The following is a 15003-nucleotide window of genomic DNA, read 5'->3' as shown; positions in this document are numbered from 1 at the left end:
TTGCTGCACTAATTTCAGAAATCAGTAGAGATTTTATTGGCCGTACATTCAGATCTTACAATTTCATTTCCTTTATATCTGTAACTGATGATTCTAGACTGAGGCTAAATGCAGAGTTTTAACATTTAGTGTTTTTAATGATTTAATGTTCGTAATTTTTTTCACAATTGAGGATCAATAAGGAAATGTGCATGGAGTTCTTTTTTAATCAACAAATTAGTGACTATAAAACACCAAAAACTCATTAGTTTTTTGGATTGCACAACCTCACAATTAGTCCTGAATTTACCCTCAAATACAAGTCGAACCCAAACCCAGCATATAGAGTCTGAGTGAATGTGGTGTGGACTCTGTGGAGGAGCTTCATCGTGTCAGAGACGCTGTAGAAGGACAGAGTTTCTGCACTGTGATCCACATACACTCCTATTCTGGAGGGGGATGGAACTCTGAGATCAGTCTGAATGCTGTTGTGATAGAAAGAGAGAGAAAAAGAAGAACAGTACAGACTCCAGGACTGATTGTTGTGTCCAAACCAACACTCTTTACCCCATCCTTTCCTTCTGATGTCTTTATATGAGACTGATATTAACACATATCCCTCACTGCTCCACTCCACCTCCCAGTAACAGCATCCACACACACACTCCTTACACAACACCTGCTCCCAGTAGTCAAATCTCTCTGGATGATCAGAGTACGGCTGATTTCTCTCACTGCCCGTCACCACTCTGTTCTTCTCAGAAAGAATGAGGCAAACTCACCAAAGCACCACAAAGTGCACAACTGTCACATGACATTTTACAGATTAAATTTAAATAAAAATGGAACAGATTTAATATCCAAATAAACTTCATCCTGCAAGGTTTAAACACCAACTGCTCCAGGATGGATGAACTGTATTAAACAGATCGATAGCCAGGTTTAAATACAATACCAAATTCACATTTTCACTTTCAAAAACAATTTGGAGGCGGAGCTACGCAGGAGTCCAGTTTGAGCGTAGCAGCCATGGGTGCCAATACTTTAGGCTTTACATAAGAAGAAATGCTCGAGTGCAAGCTGAATGTGGATTAAAATCTAATCTTACCTGAGGAGGTGGGCGTAGATGTGGTCCTTCTTCCAAATATGATATCTTCCGTGATGTCACGTCCTCCCTGATTCGGGTCCCGTATTCTCATCTGGAGGACATTTTAACGTTTTATTAGCATTCGTAAATAATCCAGGATCACAACACTGGAATTAAAGCATGAAGTTTAGATTACAAAATACAACTTTTTTTTCTACTTTAACCCCACCCCTTATTCAGAGGATAACAGACTTTTTGTATTAAAGTCACTCCTAAGTGGGAAATTTTTTTTTTTTTAATTACGAGTGTGTGTGAAAAGAATAAGAAATGACCAACTTAGTAAAAATTATCCTTTGGCACTTGCACACTTTGCCTTTTTTCATTTTTTATCCACACTGAAGTAGATCTAAAAAATATATATATTATTATTTATAATTCTGTGGCCCCATGCATGAACCTGATAACCCACATATTTTTAAAAATGAGAAAATTGAATCTGAATATAATAATCCGTAAATTTGATATCAGTCAACCAGACATAGATCTGAGGTTTGTAAGGGTTTCATTAACATGTCTCCAGTTAGTCTGAAAATTGCACTGGTGAAAATTTTCAACAGCTAAGAAAAATACAGATATATGTAGAGTGGGGGGAAAAGCCCCCATGTGGTAATACGCCCCCGGCCTGTTTTACCCAAAATAACCACCAGATGGCGCAAATTTACATTTCTATTGTTGCTATGGACTGGCTTGACAACGGGGATATACAAATATCCACTGTGGATCGCATATCAGCAACGCAGCGGAGAGAAATCAAATTTCATGGTAAGTGATATAATTTTCAGATATCAGTAAAATTGTATTTAGATAGCTGCTATTTCGTCAGATATCACAGCTGTGTATGTGGTATGAGTAGACAAGTCAGTAGGTTAAAAAAAATACATTAGGTATAAAAAGTTGAATCACATTTTGAAAGTAAGACCCTTTTTGTAAAAGTGTAGTCTGTGGGGTAAAACGCCCCCTTAATGGTGGGGTAAATGGCCCCCAGGGGGCATCGTTTCCTTTTATCATAATTACTGTATTTCATACATTTCTGAATAGCAGATACATAGTTTTTAATAACATCTCGCTTACCTGGTTGAGTAAAGCAAGTAATTTCAACTTAATATTAAAAATATTACCTCAGATTAGAATAGAAACCTGTGTGTGTGTGTGTGTGTGTGTGTGTGATGGCATGTGTGTTGTTTCAGTTGGGGGTTTTCAGCTGCAGGGTATTTATTTAGATAGTGTTACATTTCACTGTAATGTTAATGTAATGAATTCATTGATTCAATTATCATTATTTATTGATGCACTTGTTCTTTGTTAATTCATGTTCAATCCACACAAAATTATATTGAAATTAAAATGCGAAATATAATAAAATAATGCATCTATTCATTAATTCAGGGATATTTTCTTGTTTCTTTCACATTATAGGCTTAAGTAAACACTTTTGCTATCCAAACAGCTTTTTTTGAGTGAGGGGGCCTATTGCCCCACCGGGGGGGTAAAAGGCCCCCTTGGCACAATGCTTGTTTTTGTTAAAAAAAAAATTAAGTATTAACTTTAGGCAAACTTTAGGTGGCATTATTGTTCATGTCACTGTTGTCAAAAACTATGATTAAAACTAAACACATGGTTCATTTCAACTTGGAGAAAAACTGAATTTTCCTTAAGGGGGGCTTTTTCCCCCACTCTACTCTATATGAGGTGAATATCCCCAATGAAGAATCTGGTGCATGAACCTGACAACCCTCAGGTTGTCAGGTTCATTCACGGTAAAACATTAAAAAAGTAGCATTACTACTTGGTTACAAAGTAATACTTTATTAACTGCAAACAACAACAACATGGTTTCAAATGAAACAACTGAATAATGAAGAAACTTGTGAAATCATCTAGTTTTAAGCCTTCCACGGCTAGTTTATATGGTATAGGCCCCAATGGCATTGCACACCGGTCCATATACTATGTCTTATGAGGCACATCACAAGCGTATGAAAGACAACCTGCAAAATAAATCTACTTGATAGTGTATAGACTTGGAATGTTTCAAAGGGTTCAACGAAAGGTACCCTTAACTGAGCAAACAGTTGAAACTACAGCAGTAATCAATGATAAACAGTGAAACGTCAACAAACAAGAACAAAGACACTGTCGCCTTTTGGCTATTAACTTGTGCATGTCATGTCAACAGAGTGTCCGTAGATGAACAAAGGTTTGTGGATCCATAAAGATTATGGAGGTTTCTTGAATAAAGTCCCAGGACTATTAAAAAGATTTCCGTGCATGAACCTGATATCCCACAATGACAGCATTACCATCCCTTTTCATCAAAATAGTATACTATTTCCTGAGTATTGCATATTAACATGTTTTGTTGTAGGACCGCACGAAATATAAGCAGCAATACACACATAAATTCCCATTTCAAATGTGATAGGCGTAGTAAGCCAGCCTTCAACGGTCCAGATAAGTTTAATGTGTCCCACACAATGTAAATGTTGAAAATTTTTAATTCTAGTACTGCTTGGTTGTTCTGTGATCACAGATAATATATACATACCTCTAAGGATTTCACTAATAACCTCCTGAAAGGACAGCCTTCTCGCAGCTGTCTTTGCACATCTTCCCATGGGCGCTGCCATGTTGGATTTTGTTGGTTGTCAGGTTCATGCATGGAAAAATATTTTGATTATATGCTCAGCAGATAGTGCTGCTACCTGTATTACAGAAGTGGAACTAATTATCGGTTCGTCAATTTCAGGGAAGGCAGATATTGATATGAACTGTTCAGAGACGTGCCCAACTAAAATTTTTGGAACAAGTGGGTTGTCAGGTTCATGCATGGGGCCACAGAATTATTTAAATAACACTTAAATTCATTACCTGTTTGCGCTCCCTTTTGTGCTTTTGGGGCGGGACTTGCTGCTGAGGAGGTGGAGCCTGTTGCTGCTGGGCAGGGTTCATCATCACAGGTGCGGTGAGCACTAAAGGTTGATACTGAGCTTGAGCAGGAGAATACGTTCCAGCTGGAAAAGGGAGAAAGAAAAAAGGAAAAAACAAAACAAACAAACAAACAAACATCCCGGATCAGAAACATGACAGTTTTGTTCCATTTCCCCCAAAATCTCTCAGTGCCATTTTAAATAAACAAAATTTACACAGGTTCAGCTTCAATCCAAGTCCACAATGCAGGGTTGCTCATTCGCTTTTCAAAATCAGTTTGGGGGCACAATTTTTAATTTTTTTTTAAATTAGTAGAGAAGTTTGTTTCCACCTGCATCATGGATTCAACCACATGCAAGTGGCGAAGTCAAACGATTCAACTCAATTCAGTGAAAATCAGTCGGGGGTGAAAGAGAACGTGTAGCCAGTTGTACCAGTGAAGTGAAACCGGAACGCAGCCTGTGTAGTGAAAATCGCAGGACTTTCCCATGAGAGCGGCGCTTTATTCTTCTCAGCGATTTCAGAACAATTACAATTCTTTATTTATGAAAGGAATTATTATTATTATTTCTGGGAAACGAGTTAGCTCCTGTTGTCCCTCATGTTATAGCAGCTATAAACAGTCGTTCCCTCACCAGTCTCTCTCTCTGCTGTCTTGGAGGGGAAGGAACCCAATAAACCCCATTTGGATAAAGAAGTGGAAGCTCCTCCATCCTCAAGATGTCAGAAAACTTAGTTCCAGCTTTACCTCTGACACTGGAGACTCCATCCACAAACCTAACAAACATCTCCCTACTTTAAGAAAACTTAACACCAACAATTATTTAACTCTGTTTTATCTGTGGAGATTCTGTGGTACACGTCCCTGTGAATGAGCTTAAAGAATTTTAAAATACACAAAATTAGTAAAATAGAGTAAGAAATAAGAAGAACCTAAAACATACAAATTTGAAAAATAGACATATTTAAGGAGTACGTGCATGGGTTGTTCTGAAGTCCAAGCTGTACAGTAAAATCGCAACAATTTCTCTCAACTTTCACTTCCTCCCACAATGTAATCGCAACAAAAACCTAAAAAACACCATAACTTTCATCGCAATTTTTTGGAAAACCCCCCGCAACATCAGACATTTTAGCCCGCAACAATCACAAAAAAGGACCGCGAAATCCTGGGGGGACTGTATATTGTACGTGTGTGTGTGTGTGTGTGTGCGCGTGCGCGTGTGTGTTTGTGCATGTTGTACGTGTGTATGTGTGTGTTTCAGCATATTGTACGTGTGTGTGGGTTTGTGCATGGTCAACGTGTGTGTGTCTGCTTTATAGATGTGTGTGTGTTTGTGCATGTTCTACATTTGTGTATGTGTGTTTGTGCATGTCGTACGTGTGTGTGTGTGTTTCAGCATATTGTACGTGTGTGCGTGTCTTTGTGCATCTTGTAGACATGTGTGTGTCTTTGTAAATGTTGTAAACACGTGTGTGTTTTTGTGCACATTGTAGACGTGTGTGTTTCTGCATGTTGTAGATACATGTGTGAGTGCGCGTTTGTGCAGGTTGTAGACACGTGTGTTTGTTTGTGCACGTTGTGGACATGTGTGTGTTTGGTTCTGCATGTTGTAGATACGTGAGGGTGTGTTTGTGCATGTTGTAGACACGTGTGCATGTGTGTGTTGCAGATGTGTGTGTTTGTGCATGTTCTAGACACGTGTGCGTGTGTGTTGCAGACACGTGCGTGTGTGTGTATGCACGTTCAAGACAAGTGTGTGCATGTTGCAGACAAGTGTGTTTGTGTGTTATAGACGTGTGTGCACGCGCGCGTTACAAAGACGTGTATGTGTTTGTGCATGATCTGTGTGTGTATGTTTATGCATATTGTACATGTTTGTGTGTTTGTGAATGTTGTACGCACTTGTGTGTGTTTTGTGCATGTTCTACGTGTGTGTGTGTTTTTGCGCATGTCGTACACGTGTGTGTGTGTGTGGTGTGTGTGTGTGTGTGCGCGCATTTGTTCATGTTGTAGATGTGTGTGTTTGCTTTTGCGTGTTCTAGACACGTGTGTATGTTTGTGCACATTGTAGATGTGTAAGCATATTTGTGCATGTTGTGGTCATGTGTGTGTGTGCGCGCATGTGTTCTAGGTGTGTGTGTGTGTGTTTGTGTGTGTGTGTGTGTGCACATGTTGTAGATGTGTGTATGCTTGTGCATGTTGTAGACACGTGTGTGTGTGTGTGTGTGTGTGTGTGTGTGTGTGTGTGTGTGTTGTAGACGTACATTTCAGAAACTGGTCTCTGCTCTTTGGCTCTGAGAGTAAAATCTGAACGTCTTCAACTGTGGAGACTGAAATAAAATCGTCTGATGGTAAAACCGATAAAATCAGACATTTGTGTAAATCATCACTTGTGTGTAGATCAGAAATGTGTGTAGATCAGAAATGTGTGTAGATCAGATGTCACACTTCAGTCTTGAAGCACCAGAGTGCAGAGTTTCTCAGCTCGAACACAAACTCATTCACATCAGCAGTTCATCATCAAGACTCGAATCAGGTGAGTGTTAAAAACTCTAAACTGTGCAGTGCTTTGGTGCTCAGGAACAAAGACTGACACCTCGACATCACTCTGTCACCGAGCGAGTAAAGACTTCCCTCACTCCAGCAGGAACAGATCCTCTTACCATGTTCAGGGATTTTGATGAGTTCCTCCTGGCAGAATTCCTCGAATCTCCTTTTCAGATCAGAGAGAGATTTCCTCACTCCATCAAATGAGAGATGTTGATTGACAGTGATTTTGGATGTGTGAAATGTTGGTCTGTTAAATGGAGGAGACTGACGTCCAGAAGCTAAAACCTACAGAAAGCAAATTAAATGTAAAACACACTTGTGATGTCAAACAGAAACATTTATTTTTACCTTAATCAGCAGTGTTTGAGAGAGTGTGTGAGGAACAGCTGGCTCTGTAGATCAGACAGTGAGTGTTACCTGGAGGAAAGTGATGTGATTGTGTGTGTGTGAAAGCTGCTCCAGCTCATTGACTCTCCTCTGAAGATCAGCAATCTCCTGCTCCAGTTGCTCCAGGAGTCGTTCAGCTCGACTCAGTTCAGCCTTCTCCTGATCTCTGATCAGCTCCGTCACCTCCGAGCGCTTTTTCTCCATGGAGCTGATCAGCTCAGTAAAGATCCTCTCACTGTCCTCCACTGCTGTCTGTGCACTGAGCTGTTAGGACACACACACACACACACACACACACACACACACACACACACACACACACAAGATTTAAAGCTCATCTATCATTCCCTCTCTTACTGGGACTGTAAATGACTCGTTGTCCATGTTGTGTGTGTTTCTAGGAGCAGCTCTGTCTCTGCTCACTGCTCACCTTTATAGTGTTCACAGTCTGTTTCAGCTCCTGCACCTTCTTCTGCTTCTCCTGGATTCTCTGCTGGGATTTCATCTGCTCCTCCTTTAACTCACTCTGAGGACAAATAAAATCCATTTCACTGTTTATACATGATGAGGTTATGAGCTCAGTGGGTGAATATTAACTGCAGATAAAGGGTTAAAGTTCACTCGGGTTCTACGGAGCACCTTATTAAAGTGTAAAAGGCTGGATGTTGGGGGTTTTAAAGTTCACTGAAGTTAAACACTCAAATGTATTTTAGTACTTCAGGACTATGAGTGAGAACCACTGGGTCACATCACAAATAACCACAACAACTTTTATTCCTTGATGTGTTTTTTATTATCAATAAAACAGTCCATTGACATGATTGTCAGAATATCATGTTGCTTTGCAGCAACAACTCCACCATTAACTTAAACTCATTTCAACATTATCATCATTATTACGATAAAAATATCATCCTAAATCTGAGTAAAGCAGGAGGTCGTCCAATCTAATCACAGAGCCAGAACTGATCAATCTCATCAGTCGTTTAAAGATGGAGACCAAACAATTAAAGAAGTGAAATAAGGTGTGGCTTCTGCTTGGAGTGAAAACCTTCAGCCACTTTAGATTAGAAATGTAAACTGTATGAAATGACTCTGAATAAATTAGACTTGCATTTCTCACCTGTTTTTCACTTCTGTATGCTTTAACTGAGACGGTGTCGTGGCTTTTGTGTTCATCCGTCATACACAGATAACAGATGAAGCTTTGGTCAGTACGACAGTAGATCTCCAGTACTTTATCATGCGCAGAGCAGATCTTCTCTTGTAGATTTCCAGAAGCCTCGATTAACTTGTGCTTTTTCAAAGCAGGAATTTCAAGATGAGGTTTTAAATGAGTTTCACAAAGGGAAGCCACACACGTCAGACAGGACTTGATAGCTTTGTGTTTTCTCCCAGTGCAGAAATCACACTCCACATCTCCAGGTCCAGCGTAACAGTGAGCAGGAGAAGCAGCTTGGACTTCAGTCTTCTTCTTCAGTTTCTCCACCACTTCAGACAGCATGTTGTTTCTGCGTAGAACAGGCCTTGGAGTGAAAGTGTCTCTGCACTGAGGACAGCTGTAGACGCCCTTCTGATCCTCCTGATCCCAGCAGTCATTAATACACACCTTACAGAAACTGTGACCACAGGGGATCACCACTGGATCCTTCAGTAGGTCCAGACAAACTGAACAGATGAACTGGTCCAGATCTACTGAAATACTGGCTTCGGCCATTTTCTTGAACTCACAGAGAGAGAGAGAGAGAGAGTTACGTTTACTTTGAAGTGCAAAGTCATTTCCTGGTTTTGTGTGTGTGTGTGTGAGAGAGAGAGAGTGAGAAGGAGGAGCACAAAGACAGAGTTCATGAACATTCCTCTGTTAACCATTTCTTGGACACAGTTTCTTCTTGCTTCAAAATAAAACCCTCCAAACTGCACAATAGAACATTCTAGCCTGTGTATGTATGTGATCTACAGCTCTGGAAAATATTAAGAAACCACTGCAAAATGATCAGTTTCTCTGGTTTTACTTTTTGTAGTTATTTGTCTGAGGAACATGAACATTTTTATTTTATTCCATAAACTACTGACAACATTTCCTTCAAATTCCACAGAAAAATATTGTCACTTAGAGCATTTAATTGCTGAAAATAACAACTGGTCAAATTAACAAAAAGGTGAAGTGTTTTCAGACCTTGAACAATGCATAGAAATCAAGATCATATTCCATTTTAAACAACACAACACTAATGTTTGAACTTAGGTTGAGTTCAGAAATCAGTATTTGGTGGAATAACCCTGATGTTTAATCAGTTTTCGTGAGTTTTGTCATGCTCTCCATCAGTCTTTCACGGTGGTCTTGGGTAACTTTATGCCGCTCCTGGCACAAAAAAATCATTCAGCTCAGCTTTGCTTGATGGCTCGTGACCATCCATCTTCCTCTTGATCACATTCCAGAGGTTTTCAATGGGGTTCAGATTTGGAGATTGGACTGGCCATGACAGGGTCTTAATCTTTTGTCCTCCATCCACACCTTGATTGACGTGGCTGTGTGGCATGGAGCATTGTCCTGCTGGAAAACTCAATCCTCAGAGTTCGGGAACACTGTCAGAGCAGAAGGAAGCAAGTTTTCTTCCAGGATAACCTTGTACATGGCTTGATTCATGTGTCCTTCAGAAAGAAAAATCTGCCCCATTCCAGTCTTGCTGAAGCGCCTCCAGATCATCACCAATCCTCCACCAAATTTCACACTGAGTGCGAGACACTGTGGCTTGTAGGCGTCTCCAGATCTCTGTCTCACTATTAGGCAACCAGGTGATGGGAAAAGCTGAAAATTGGACACATCAGAGAAGATGACTGTGGCAGCGGGGGCGTGGTCAAGCATCAGTCTGTGACCGGAGGGCGGAGTCGGGGAAGGTAAGTGGCAGAATCACTGCACCTGTCGTTAATTAATGTGTTTGTGTGTCTTCCCAGTGACCGCGCCCTATTTAAGGAGAGAGAGCGAGAGCAGAGGGAGCTCTCTCCCCAACCAGACGACTGATGTGTGTGCGTGTGTCTGAGTGTGTGTGTGAGAGTGTATATATAAGCTGAAAAGCTGAATAAAAGAGAGTTTTGTGAACTCAGTTCTGGCCTGCCGTCCTTCTGTGCTCCACCCACCTACACGAACTGTCACAATGACCTTACTCCAGTCCTCTATAGTCTGATCCTAATGGTGTTCCGCAAACCTTAGCCTGGATCATCTTTGCTTCTCATTGATGAAGAGCTTTTTTTCTAGCTTTGCATGACTTCAACTCCATCTGCAGGAACCTGTTTCGAACCGTCCTTGCCATGCACGTAACCCAAGGTGCTATTTGCCATTCTTTTTCTCAATCACTTGATGTCATCCTACGGTTGTTGAGTGACATTGAACGGAGTTGATGATCATCCAGTGGAGAGCCGTTTTCACCCTCTGCCAGTCTGTAATTTTGTCATGCCCAATGTCTGCTGCTTGACCTTGTTCTTATGAACTGCCGTATTTGAAATTTTTAGGATGGAAGCAACCTGATGCTCACTGTATCACTCTACAATTACGTAAAGCCAGACTTGAGCCCTTCATTTTCTCACTCAGGACTTTTCTTTTTAACTCTTTGGGCATGAAGAAAATATATTTTTGTATTCCAATTAAATTTAAGGTACTACTTGCACTGTTTTTCCATCCAAACTGGTCCTATTGCAAGAGGATAGTGATGACCACAGCAGCAGTTTTTATACTTTTCCTCGTTAAATAAGATTTGGTTCAGGTGGTCACCTAATCAGTACCTCATTAAGTAAAGTGAGGTGTGTTTGTGTTTGAATTCCAGCACAGACACTGGAATGAAATGGCTGCCATTAACAGAGATGCTGATTGAAGAAAAACTTTAAGTGGTTTCTTAATTATCTACAGAGCTGTATATCTCAGTTTTTTGGTCAAATAATAATAATAATAATAATAGTAATTTTTATTCTTTTTTTTTCCTACTGAATCACTTCCATAGAAACAGCATTAACTCAAGGCAGTGTGTATTCAAACACAGACACACTTCCCAAATTTTTAAACAGACATGATTCAGAGGGTGGTGTAGTGGTTAGCACTGTTGCCTCACAGCAAAAAGGTTCCGGGTTCGAACCCAGTGGCCAATGGGGGCCTTTCTGTGTGGAGTTTGCATGTTCTCCCCGTGTCTGTGTGGGTTTCCTCCGGTTTCCCCTACAGTCCAAAGACATGCAGATTAGACTAACTAACTTAGTCTTTAAATTGATTGTGAGTGTGAATGGTTGTTTGTCTCGATGTGGCAGCATTGTGATAAATTGGTGACTTGTCCAGGGTGTACCCCACCTCTCGCCCATAGTCAGCTGGGATAGACTCCAGCTTTCCCCGACCCTGCACAGGATAAGTGGTTACGGATGATGGATGGACATGATTCAGATTTGTGAAAATTTTTGTGAAAATTTCTCCACATATATATTGCTGGCTCCAAAATGTACTCATTTACCCAGCACTGGCATTCAGTATCATTAACTCGGGTCATCACAGCTTGAACTCAGTTATCACGCAGTTCCCCAGGTGGAAATGCTGAGAGTTAAAACTGTTCAGATACCAATCAGAACCTCTCCTGGATTCTGTGCTGCTCTGCCTGGAACTCCCCCTGAGGACAAATAAAATCCATTTCGCTGTTTATACATTATGAGGTTATGAGCTCAGTGGGTGAATATTAATTAATTAAATGAAAAGTTCAAATTGACTCGGGTTTTATGTAACCGTGTCTTGTGCTGTTCTGGATTGTTAGTGTGTGTTTATTAGGTGTCTTCTGCAGAAGAGCTAATGGAGTCACACCCTGGATGCCTGTCAGAGAGGGTTAAAGATTTCAAAAGTTCAGCTCCCAGCAATGACCTGCTCCTGTCTCTTGTTTGGTACTGAGGATTTAAGGACATGTTTGAGCTTGTTTCAGTGGTCAGGAATAGCTGTGTATCTCTCTCTCTCTGTGTCTGTTTGTGTGATGCAGTGATGGGAATTTTGGCTCTTTTTCGGGAGCCGGCTCTTTTGGCTCTTCTTACTATAAGGAGCTGGCTCTTTCGGCTCCCAAACGGCTCCTGAGATTTTATTTTTGATTTAATTGCTGCAATTAACTAGTTAATTAATTACATTATTATTTATATTTTATCAATAGGATGTTTTCCATTTTATTTTTTAGTTTTTGTAGCCATTGTAAAGCTTTGTAAAGTATAGCAGTAACAATGTTCTAGCTATAGAAATAAAACTTACTTACCAATTAATAAATTATTTTCTCACAAACATAATGCAAAACTGTGTTATATTACCAATATAAAATACACAGAAGACATCAACTGTTTATCCTTTATGGCTTTATTTCACACTCGACCTTGAACAAAATGCCACAAAATAAATTATGAAGTATAAATCAGGCCTAAGAAACTATGAAGCAAAGTTGGAAATTATTTTAACAAACACAGAACAATGTGCAACAAAATATTTTATTAAATAAAATATTAAATAAAATATTAAATAAGTATATAAAAGTATAAAAAGTATAAAGTACAATGAACAAAGAAGTAAAAATTACAAAGAAGTGTCAATAACAAAAAAAACTATTTACATTAAGGCTGCACAAACTCCCAGAATAAGTTTTTAGTGGAGATTGGCATTGAGGAAAACCAAGTGTCTCAGCTTGGAAGGGCTGATTCTATTTCTCCTCTCAGTTATAATCTGTCCTGCTTTTGAAAAGATCCTCTCTGAGGGGACAGATGTTGCCACTATACACATCCTCCGTGCCATCACGTGTGTAAGCCGTGGATAGAGTGCAACCTTGGTCTCCCACCAGCTTAGTGGGTCTGCGTTTCGCTGTAACAGGGGCTCCTCAAGATAGGACTGTACTTCCATTATGGAATCTGCCGTGGGATTCCTGCTTGCAGTGTCTCCACTGGCCCGCTCTTCAAAAAACCTCCACACAGCAGATGCTGGCTCCTCCGGCACATCCTCTGCTGCTTCTTCTCCCTCTTGGCCCCCTTGTAGTGACTGGCCAATTCTTGCAGCTGCTGTGGTTATTCTTTGAAGAGCTTCATCGAGTGCTCTGTTGTCGTTAAACGCCACTTTTTTGTAACGGGGGTCGAGGACGGTGGTTTCAGACAGAACAGTGTTATATTCCATTCTGTGGAACTTTCTGTCCATGGAAGGAGAGAGACTGCAAGAGCTCCTTCACGATCTCTGTGAAAATCCGGGTCTGGTGCTCTGCTGTCACTCTCTGCAAACCCCTGCACAGTATTAACATCTTAGAGGCTGTAACAAACCTGAAATGAAAAAAGAGGTGTCAGGATATTTTTATTTCATTAGCAATATTATTTTCAGTCATTTCTAATCTGCATGTCATCCCAAGAATTATGTTATTCATTTACCAATATTATTCTCAGTCATTTGTAATAATTTGTAATCTTCTTGTCATACTAATATACATACTGTGTATTACATCACACTTAGCTGGCGCTTTTTTACAAAGCGACTCGCCATTATATTACAGGGTATTAGTTACAGTCCCTGGAGCAATGTGGGGTTAGGTGCTTTGCTCAAGGAGACTTCAGCCATGGTATGTGGGGATGGTACTGGTTTCAAACCTACAACCTTACGATTGAAAGGCCGCCTCCCTAACCATTAGGCCACGGCTGCCACTGATGTACTCCCTACCCCTTTAGCAGCACCCCTGGTCTACACCAGCAAGCTTCCAGTGCCTGGCTGCCACCCAAAGCAAGTAGTCACATTAACCAATTTAACACAAATACACAATGTAACAACTAATTGTAACAACTAATTGTTGTTATTGACATCAGTATTATTATTGTTATTATTACTAATAATATTCATTACATAAAAAGTAATGGTAAATAGCAGTATTATAATGGTAAACTACAATAAGTGTAATATGAAAACATTTGTACACTGTACCTGTCTGCACTGATCTCCACAGTGACCTGCTCAAATGGCTCCAGAACAGTGCATGCCTCCTGCAGTATGTCCCATTCCTCTTGGTTCAGAGGATCAACAGGTGCATTTATGACAGCCAGTGTAGAGATGACTGCATCCTTGGACTCCAGTATGCGTTTAATCATATAAAATGTGGAGTTCCACCGAGTCACACACTCCTGTTTGAGCTTGAGCTCAGGCATGCCCATCTGCCTTTGAGTGGATTTCAGCTTTTGTGTGGCTGTTGTGCTTCTGTGGAAGAATTCCACTATTGCCTTCACCTTGTCCATACTAGGTTTCATGACACTGAGAGCATCCCTCACCAACAGGTTAATTCAGGGCACACGTGTAACTTGAGATGAGAGGAGACAGTGAGGCTCCTGAAATGGGAGGGGGGCTGGGCTGAGTGGCACCTTGAGTGCATGTAAAAAGAGAAAAAAGTGCCGCACTCTGCTCCATCAGTAATGAGAAGCCGCTGGAACAGCAAATATGCTCCTGTTATAATGACTGCTGTCTCGTTGTATACCGCAGATTAATCTGGCCATGCCAAGGCGGTTGCCGACCGAACCTGTCAATTTATGAGCGACAATTTATATCATGAGCTTTAGGAATTCACGGCAACAAAACAATGATCATGGTTGTCAAATAGACAATCATCCTTCAGCTGAGTTGAACTCTCTCTCTGTCTCTCTCTCTCGCTCTCTCTCTCTCTCTCTGAGGCACCTAAGGACAAAAAACTAATTCGGCTCCCCAACTCGGCTCCCACCGAAGAGCTGGCTCCCATCGTTCACTTCAAAGAGCCGGCTCTTTGAACCGGATCGTTCGCGACCGACATCACTAGTGTGATGGTTCTGGAAGTGAAGAGTCAGGAAGCAGGCAAGTTAACTCAAACGTAGTTTATTCTTTTTACTTGCCACACTGACATTTATATGAATCTGATTTTGATGGTGTGGAAATGCACAAAGCAAAACAAGTCCACCTGCTCGATGAGAACATCCATATGCAGCACAGACTGGCAGATTTACTGTTCAAAACACT

At 40.7% G+C, this 15003-nt stretch overlaps 2 protein-coding genes across 2 annotated transcripts in view; both read right to left on the bottom strand.

Annotated features, from left to right (window-relative positions):
• The window catches only part of LOC132868805 (uncharacterized), a 109352-nt gene extending 100570 nt beyond the window's left edge, over window positions 1–8782 (bottom strand). Inside the window, exon 1 of the mRNA XM_060902004.1 lies at window positions 8119–8782. Within this exon, the coding sequence (XP_060757987.1) occupies window positions 8119–8712 (594 nt within the window). The 5' untranslated portion in view covers window positions 8713–8782. The remainder of the gene's footprint in view (window positions 1–8118) is intronic.
• LOC132881162 (eukaryotic translation initiation factor 4 gamma 3-like) lies at window positions 333–6316 on the bottom strand. Its single transcript, XM_060913833.1, has 4 exons — window positions 3995–6316; window positions 3672–3746; window positions 1088–1178; window positions 333–464 (listed from the first exon to the last, which is right to left on the bottom strand). Exons 1-4 carry the CDS (start codon window positions 4190–4192, stop codon window positions 424–426), a joined length of 405 nt encoding a protein of 134 aa, XP_060769816.1. The 5' UTR covers window positions 4193–6316; the 3' UTR covers window positions 333–423.
• Window positions 8783–15003: the final 6221 nt, after the last annotated feature.

The sequence above is a fragment of the Neoarius graeffei genome, chromosome 2 (assembly GCF_027579695.1).
Source record: "Neoarius graeffei isolate fNeoGra1 chromosome 2, fNeoGra1.pri, whole genome shotgun sequence".
Classification (NCBI taxonomy): Eukaryota; Metazoa; Chordata; class Actinopteri; order Siluriformes; family Ariidae; genus Neoarius; species Neoarius graeffei.
The sequence above is the reverse complement of the archived record's forward strand: the minus strand, read 5'-3'. Positions and strand labels throughout refer to the sequence as shown.

Bases quoted from the DNA above. Each gene is read 5' to 3' on its own strand.
- LOC132881162 (XM_060913833.1), bottom strand. From the start codon at position 4,192: ATGTTTGTTTGTTTGTTTGTTTTGTTTTTTCCTTTTTTCTTTCTCCCT. The intron at 1,179-3,671 runs GTATGTATATAT...AATGTCCTCCAG, and splicing joins TATTAGTGAAATCCTTAGAG to ATGAGAATACGGGACCCGAA. The intron at 465-1,087 runs GTAAGATTAGAT...CTATCACAACAG, and splicing joins ATCTACGCCCACCTCCTCAG to CATTCAGACTGATCTCAGAG.